Source organism: Megachile rotundata, chromosome 4 (genome assembly GCF_050947335.1).
Source record: "Megachile rotundata isolate GNS110a chromosome 4, iyMegRotu1, whole genome shotgun sequence".
In the NCBI taxonomy this organism is placed as follows: Eukaryota; Metazoa; Arthropoda; class Insecta; order Hymenoptera; family Megachilidae; genus Megachile; species Megachile rotundata.
In genome coordinates, this window is record NC_134986.1 from 14,119,413 (window position 1) to 14,127,436 (window position 8,024).

General features: G+C 31.4%; 3 protein-coding genes across 14 annotated transcripts in view; 2 read left to right on the plus strand and 1 right to left on the minus strand.

Moving 5' to 3' along the window:
- Positions 1-7,703, minus strand: LOC100874666 (zinc finger protein 346). 7 transcript variants are annotated; one of them, XM_012286997.2, is made up of 6 exons: positions 7,412-7,703; positions 6,209-6,405; positions 5,931-6,069; positions 5,829-5,858; positions 4,758-4,897; positions 1-177 (listed from the first exon to the last, which is right to left on the minus strand). In XM_012286997.2, exons 1-6 carry the CDS (start codon positions 7,701-7,703, stop codon positions 163-165), a joined length of 813 nt encoding a protein of 270 aa, XP_012142387.1. In that variant the 3' UTR covers positions 1-162. The 7 variants fall into 7 exon arrangements, with proteins under 7 accessions (XP_012142387.1, XP_012142386.1, XP_012142384.1 ...); XM_012286996.2 differs by lacking the exon at positions 1-177 and adding an exon at positions 3,588-3,723; XM_012286994.2 differs by lacking the exon at positions 1-177 and adding an exon at positions 4,166-4,686.
- LOC100884070 (dynein regulatory complex protein 1) lies at positions 184-4,024 on the plus strand. 2 transcript variants are annotated; one of them, XM_076530401.1, is made up of 10 exons: positions 184-852; positions 969-1,077; positions 1,209-1,559; positions 1,658-2,055; positions 2,126-2,342; positions 2,398-2,524; positions 2,759-2,973; positions 3,056-3,204; positions 3,286-3,506; positions 3,595-4,024. In XM_076530401.1, exons 1-10 carry the CDS (start codon positions 716-718, stop codon positions 3,999-4,001), a joined length of 2,331 nt encoding a protein of 776 aa, XP_076386516.1. In that variant the 5' UTR covers positions 184-715; the 3' UTR covers positions 4,002-4,024. The 2 variants fall into 2 exon arrangements, with proteins under 2 accessions (XP_076386516.1, XP_076386517.1); XM_076530402.1 differs by lacking the exon at positions 2,398-2,524 and having other exon boundaries at positions 2,764-2,973.
- Positions 6,966-8,024, plus strand: part of LOC100882185 (uncharacterized) — a 25,811-nt gene continuing 24,752 nt past the window's right edge. For 2 of the 5 annotated variants that reach the window (XR_013037800.1, XR_013037801.1), the window contains exons 1-2: positions 6,966-7,095; positions 7,507-7,844. The gene's annotated coding sequence lies outside the window, so the exon portion shown is untranslated. Of the gene's footprint in view, positions 7,096-7,506; positions 7,845-8,024 lie in introns of those variants that run through there. The other 3 variants (XR_013037802.1, XR_013037803.1, XM_012286993.2) reach the window with 2 other exon arrangements.

The following is an 8,024-nucleotide window of genomic DNA, read 5'->3' on the forward strand; positions in this document are numbered from 1 at the left end:
TTCCAGCAGAACACCCTTTAGATCTTATTTATTACAAGTCACAAAAATTTCATTTAAAAAAGAAAAATAAAAATCTATATAAAATACAATTTTACATGGTCATCCATTACGTGTGATTTCATTTTGATGATACATCTTGTTATCTTCCTATTTTTTCTGTGTTCAGTCACCAGACATCTACAAAAAAAAAAAATTGTAATCAATATAAAATATGTATGATAAAGTAAAATAAAAAATTTAAATGTAGAACAATATTTTTTCACTCCATGAGGTCGATTATATGAGGTCGTAAAAAATTATCATCCTCGAAAGTGGGTCTCCCATAAAGTTTGGAAAACCTCTACTTAATATTAAATATGCGCATTGTATTACAGATTTGTATCATTTTATAAAATACTTTTCATTTTGAAATTTGAAATAACAAATGCTAGCGTCAATGATTTTATTCTTTACGATTTTAATTTGATATGAGCCCTAATCGATACGACAGGAAAAATGCAAGAGGGTTCTACAACCCCCGAAATTGTATGGCAACAGAAAAATGTATCGTGCGAATGGTTTGCCCTATAGCGCGGGGTTGCTATGCTGTATTATCGTTTAATACGGATCGACGATGTCTAACCCCTTTGTAATACTTATAAGTTGGAATAAGTATTCACCCACGTTATAAAGACTTTTTAAGTATACTTTTACATTTTTTCACACATATTCAACGATGCTGTCGAAAGAAAAAACTTATTCGGAAATCTCGCAACCACCCGAAGATGAACCTTCTATTTTATCGCTTGATGCGAGTGAACGAAAATTAGCTCGCAAACTCCGTATTAATCGACGTGTAGAAGCGCAAATTAGGTATGAATTAAAAGTTAAAATATTATTAAAATGTAAATATAAAAGAGCTTTTTTTAGAACGTTAGATTTAATGTAGCGATTAAAAGCTTATAATATTTTAAATGTGGAATTTTTAGGAAAACGAAGGCTCTTGATGATGAAATTATTGAAATAACTCCCGTTGAGAAACAAATTCTTGATAGTATAGAAACTTTAGAAAAGTTGGCTGCAGAAGGGGATGAAGTGGTATGTGTAATTCTTTAAACAACTAGTTGATATTATTCTTAGACAAATAGTTAAGTAGCACAAAATTTAAAAAGAATTGTTGCATCAAAATATACTGAAATACTTAATATAAATATATCATATGTTTGCAGGTTGCTGGTGTAAGAGTAGCAACTGATGCAAAAGAGTTGCGAAGACGAAAGGAAGTAAAGGAAACAAGAGAGAAAGTATTAAAAATACTCGAAGAAGAGGACCAAAATTGCATGGAAAAATATAATGAGATCGCTAAAAAATGGCCGAGTATTCTTGCATCTAAAGACCCATTAGAAATCCATGATGAGTTGGAGGCTCAGCAAGCGAAGTGTCGTGAGATCCTGGATAAAAAGGATGCCTTAATCGCGCAATTGAAAGAAGATTTGGAACACGCAGATTTAAAATATGAAGAGGACGTGAAAAAACAGAACGAGGATATCGATTTGCTTATAGAAAGAATGGAAAACCAAGTCAGTTTCTACAGAAAAATTACTATTTTCATTTACTTATTAATTTCTAAACATAATTATTTTTCAAACTAAAAATGAACCTTTCTAATTTCGTGCAGGTGCGTACAATGACCAAAGCGTATCGTCACGAATTAAATTTGATCGAAAATGTAATCGAATCAGAGCGCAAGCTATTTCTGAAATCCTCCGTCGAGAAATGGGAAGCGTTATTTAAAAAGCTTCAAGACGATACCTTCGAAGCGAGGGAAAAGAAGAAAGAGATAATGCTCGAGTACGAAAGAGACATGAAGAAAGCGATCATAGAGCACCAAGAGAAATACAGGGAACAAAAGATTGCGTTAGAAATAGAGATACAAAATCTTATGCAACAGATTCAAACTATGAAGGCTGCGTGTTTAATGAACATTGAGAAGTTGGATTACAATTATACCGTGCTGAAGCGCCGGGAAGAAGAAAACCTTATTGTGAAGAATCAGCAGAAACGAAGAATTAATAAGTTTGTATCATACTTTTAAATATGCATTCTCAAATTCCTAAAATCCCGAATTACTCGATCGTTTTTTTAGACTTCAGGATATATTGAACGATTTGAAAAAAACGTACGCGGCTTTAGAAGAATCCACGAGACAGGAGATTCAAAAGCACACGAATCAGATATTAAAAACTCACAGAGCTATACAAGAATTGGAAGAGAAGTCTAATCAAATAGCAACCATTAACGACACGAAGTACATGCAAATCTGGGACCTGAATATTAGAACTGCGGACGAGTTAGTCGACAAGGTAATAGTTAACGATGTACGAGTAATAAGGATCGTTTCTAATTGGCATGTTTTAGATTTTAACGGCGGATAGAATTATACACGAGCAATTGCTAGGTGTGGAATGGCAACCACCGAAAGAGCAGTTGTTGAGGAAGGAGGATTTACCATCATATTGTGGTGCAATGTGCGCCATAAAAGAGAGTAAAATTCTTAAAGAAAATATTCATAAAGATTGCATATTGTTTAAACAAACAACTGTTTATCATTTTACCATTTGAAGCTTCATTTTCAAGATGTAGCAAATTATTATTATATTGCAACAAATGTATACAACAATATACATAGTATTTTGTAATTACAAGAAGATGAAGTTTAAATGGTAACGTGGTAGAAAGTTGTTTCTTTCACCAACACAAAAAAATTTTTTTATTGAAGAGAAGGAAGAAGCCAAAAAGAGAAAAATCATTTCTAAATCGTACAAACCAGCGACCACTCTGGAAGACATTAATCTAGAGCGAAATTTATTGAATCATATCGCTAAATTAATATCCAACCACTGTGACTATATCATTGAAGATACTTTGAAAGAGTTGCTTTCAGATTATACGGAAGATGACAAGTTGCTGATTCGATTGGATAAAATATTTACAGTAATCTTTCTTGAATAAAATTCTTTCTTTCTTGGTACTTGCATTACCAAAGGTCAAATATATAGAATATTAATGTTTTCAGGCACTGCATATCACGTCCGAGCAAGAGCTTCAATTTTTATTAAATTTCTTTTTACCATATGCACACTGTCCTACTTGCTCAATCAAAACCGTGAGTACACCAAGTGTTTGTGGAGCAACTAGTGAAACCACAGAAAGTTCTTCGTCCACGTGCGTGTGAAAAATGCGATCTATTCTGAAACAAATGATTCATTTAAACTAGAATATCAATGATAAATATGAAACTTTTAGGGGCACGTTACCTCGTGTTTGTGGTAGCGATGTGGAAGTTAGTGAAGCAGAAAACAAGCTAGTGTCAGCTATGGAACAAGCATTCTGTTGTGATGAATTGTCGAAAGACACGACTAGTTCGAGTAGTGATACTGCAGAATCTGCACCATCTGAAACGCCTCCCGAAAATGTACAGATTGAATCAACATGTGTAGCTGAAGGTGTTATAGAAGTCACTGGCGGTAGGTGATGAAGAATAAACTTGATATACTTACAGTTAAAATGTAGAGATATGTTAATGGCTTAATTATATTATTTTATGTTTCTTAGCGGATGGTGAACCAAAAAGACAATTAGTGTGTGACAAAGGTCACTTGTTGGTGATTGAAACCGAATTCGTATCGAACGCGTTGAAAGATTTCGTAGAGAGATACGAATTCGTTAAAAATGTCGAAGACTCTACAGACAATAAAAAAGAGTTCAAAGAAAAAGTGACGGTATCACGAAACATAACGGAGGATGATATAACGGAGTTTTGGGAACGATATCGTAATATCTTTTCGGAAGATAGAGAAAGACTTTGGGACAATCTGATAGTTGGTCTGAAAAAGTATTATGAAATATTAAAAGACAGACATCAGTTAAATATTGAAACTGAGGCTTTGAGAAAACAGAATGCGGAATTGCGTCGTTTATTAAACAAATATTCCACAGAGATAACGTTGAACAATGAATAAAATATTTGAAAAAATTTATTGAACATAGTGTGGAATTTTTGATAAAAATTATAAGGTTCACAAAGTCGTAATTTATTAAGAATTACAACATCATATATTTTTCTATTATCTTTCAAATGATTATACTTGTACATTTATACAATGCAGCAGTGCATTCTTGCACTATTTCAGTTAATATTAGAGGCACTATTAATAACTAAAATATATCTAATTTCTTAATATATGATCTTTTTATTTTAATTGTATATTATATTATAATATTATAAAGGAAGAGTGCCAAGAGTAAGATGTATACTTCAATACACTGATTAAATCATGCATGTGTATGAACAAACATTACAAGTGGTATCATATGTATGTGTACTTGGAAAGTCGAGTACCATTCATCAAATTAATTTGATGAAAAATAGTGTGGTTTTAGAATTGCTTCCTTTAATTTTTTCTAAGAATAAAACATTTATATTTGAATGCATCATACATGTATTAAAATAGATATATTCATTTAGTTGCACTTTTCCTATGCCTGATTTGTGAAACATCTTGGTACAAAGTTATTTGATAATAATTAAATAAAGTTCTTAGGATGTACACCAGTCTTAGGTTTTCTCCAATGTGAAAAAACCCTTTTCTTTTTTATAGTTCTTACTTGATTTAATTTGAAAGTGTGTCTTTTTGATGTTATATGCTGTAATGTAACATTTTATTATTACTTTGTTATATATTTATTTAGGTTTTGTAGTCGGAATCATAACATACCACATTGTATTGAGCTGGAGAATTGAAAATTTTGTTGCACATGTTACACGAAAGTGATGTGCTTTTAGATCCCGAGTTTTCTTGGACATTCGTAGTGGTTGGTGTCATTGAATTGCCAAATTCTTTGCCATCCCACTCACCTAAGCATCAATGTGCGATCAATACTATCTATGTATCACAACCGCTAATGCGGTTAAATGTGATAATAAATCAGCTTGAACACTACATTCATGCTATGGGAAAAGTAAACATTAATATAAACAATTCTAACAAAAGATATCACTAAATAACTTTTAACATGCATAAGCGCTTATAAATAATTTTATTTTATTAAAAAAAATATATGTTTAACAATCATTCAATTATATTGTCTTCTTACAGGTACAGAATAATAAAAAATATACAGATGATATTCTACAAAAAAAAACTGTTACAATAAAGCAAGTTAATTTTAATAATTATAGATTATTGTAAATTAGTTATTTATTAAAGGAAGTTATGGGTATGGATGAAATTAAGTAAAATGAAGTAGTACAGGGAAAAGAATTGTGTATATTACATATTTGAAAAAGATTTAACAAAACAGAAATAGTCAAATATCCTCTCAAGCTATACCAATTTGATTGGTTACAACATATAACTCAATAACTCGTGATCGAGTTTGTACTTTTTGGCAGTATTTTTACAAATAAATAAATAAATAAATAAACAAATAATATATGTACAATTTTCGCCTGACAAAAATAAATAATACAAAATACATGATATATAAATAAATAAATAATAAACAATAAATAATGATGAATAAATTATAACAAGTTTGAAAATATCTGAGTATTTTAACGATTGTTACATTAAAGCTGTTTAGGCAGTAAGCAGTTCATCCCATATTAGTTTAGAAAAACAAGTGAAAAGTAAATGTAAGCAGCAGTGTTACGCATGCAAATGTGAATAAAAGTAGGCAATAAATTAGCACAACAACATTCTTTCCTATTAGTCTATCCAAACACATGGCTCGACTATATCTAATTCTATATGGTAGTGATTTTCGTGCCATGTAGGATTTATTACCTCTCATTGCTTTCTTTTTATGTCGGCTTCCTGCAAAAAACAAAATCTTTTTAATATATTATTCATATGAAAAAATATAACAAGTATTAATTTATCAAATACCATTCAAATGTGTCTGAAGTTGCTGAATAGAGTTTAGACAAACATTACACACGTTACATTTTAATCCATTTGTTTCTTCATCTTTTGTAAATGATACTTTTGTTTCTTCAAGAGATGCCATTATGTTCTTGGATCTCATCTGTAAAGCAGGCATATGTATCTCTATATTCTTTGGCATTTATATTCTTGTAATTAATTTATACTAAAACATGTTTTTGATTGCATACGAATCATGCTACAACTTGTTACTTAACACCTATTTAGTTTTATGTACAAACCTGTTTAGCATGGCGAGCACCTTGTAAATGAGTATCTAATACTGTTTGACTTGTAAATGAAAGATCACAATCATCGCATCTAACAAGAGGCTTTTTTGTGGGTAAATTACCCATTATATTATCCATTACTGCTTTGGTTACAGGGTCATTGAGGCTTGTGGTCATTATACTTTCTGTTGATACAGCCATTATTGTAACTGAAAGTTTAACATATCAATCAGTATATCTAATGATAATATAAGAAATACATTTAACTAAATTCTAGTGCATAATATAAAAATTAAGAATTATATTCACATATTACTATAACACATTACAATATTAACATTGGAATAATTATATATTTGTGAAACTATTTCGTGCGGTAATAATATAAGTGAAAAATAAGCATATTGACTTTGAAAATAATGATTATTAGTACCATTAAGTTATATATGCATACACACTGATTATGAATTATTTATTTAATGATATGATCTTTTGAATATGTATGTCTATTCACAAAATTATTTTAAAGTATTTAGTACGCACAATAAACTTTTTACCTCTTCTATGAATGTTCAAAGGTATTTAACGGATAACAGTGTTTATAAATGAAAGGTGCCTTGCGCTGTTTCGGATATACAAGTTCTCGAGTTGGTAGCCCGTTTCTTTTAGGAATATTATACTCAAGGATTATCAACTCGATATTCGATTTGATAGGTTCACAAAGTTCCTAGCGCCGTTTTTAAGGCATGTTCAACAATCATATCATAGATCAAAGTATTACGCATAATTAATTCAGAAGAAATTTTAAATTATTCTTGAAACCACATGTATTAATGAAACTGTTTTACCGGATCGAGTTAATATACTACGACAAAAACACTCGAAAAAGAATATAAATGGTATTGTAAATTAATACTTATAATTTAATATATATAATTATTTCATACGTAATTATTATCTTTCTTTTATTCACGCTTTTTTAAATACATTACTTGCATCATTAAGTGTTTAAATTGTAATATTCCAATACGTCATATTTAAACATATATGTATCATTTATTGCCTAATTTCTATATTAATATTAGACTAGCTTCAAATATTTCTATTTGAAATTCAAAATTTATTTGAAACGTAGGTAGATTCGAAATTCAAACGAAATAAGTAAAAACAATAAAGGAGAGATAAAAAGTTTATCCGCGATGCTTTAACAAGTACCTACTGAGTTAGCGAGCAACTGTTTCCATTGTCGGGAAATAAAATTCTTTGAACGGAAACAGTTCGTTAATGAAATAATGCATAAAATCAAACAGGTGAATGAAGCTTTGAAACAGATCGATCCAATCAGCGGTTTTCGATGTCCAGTGTCGGTCGTAGTAGAACGTAATATTCGCGGCTTAAAGAAAGATAGCCAATTAGAAAAGTTGGCGAGTATCGTCGGTCGGTACTTGGGTACGTGTGTTTGTGGGAGTGTGTATAGGTGACGGTCGCGAAATATAGTAGCAGCCATCTTATATTTTGTGTCGGAGAAAAACAATTTGGCCGTACAAATGTTTCGCGATTGTCCGTGAAGCCGCTCGAGAACGGGAGGCGTGCGCTCGATGAGGCGTGACGTTTTTCGACCCTAGCTCGGACCACTACATTAGCAAAGGTTCGTAGATTGCTGCTTTCTTCCTTGGCTACGAGCAAAAGCGACCCCCACTTAACGAAGCGCTTATGAAGAATCCGGTTTCGCAGTCAAAATATTCCGCCGTTTCCCTCGTCGCTTTTTTAAAAATAGAGTTGCCTGCGTTGCTTACTGCTGGGTTACGTTCTGTTGACGACGGCATCG

Bases quoted from the DNA above. Each gene is read 5' to 3' on its own strand.
- LOC100874666 (XM_012286994.2), bottom strand. From the start codon at position 7,703: ATGGCTGCTACTATATTTCGCGACCGTCACCTATACACACTCCCACAA. The intron at 6,406-7,411 runs GTACTTGTTAAA...TTAAACTTTCAG, and splicing joins GTTGCTCGCTAACTCAGTAG to TTACAATAATGGCTGTATCA. The intron at 5,859-5,930 runs GTATTTGATAAA...TGTTTTTTGCAG, and splicing joins ACTTCAGACACATTTGAATG to GAAGCCGACATAAAAAGAAA.
- LOC100884070 (XM_076530401.1), top strand. From the start codon at position 716: ATGCTGTCGAAAGAAAAAACTTATTCGGAAATCTCGCAACCACCCGAA. The intron at 1,560-1,657 runs GTCAGTTTCTAC...AATTTCGTGCAG, and splicing joins TAGAAAGAATGGAAAACCAA to GTGCGTACAATGACCAAAGC. The intron at 2,343-2,397 runs GTAATAGTTAAC...GGCATGTTTTAG, and splicing joins CGGACGAGTTAGTCGACAAG to ATTTTAACGGCGGATAGAAT.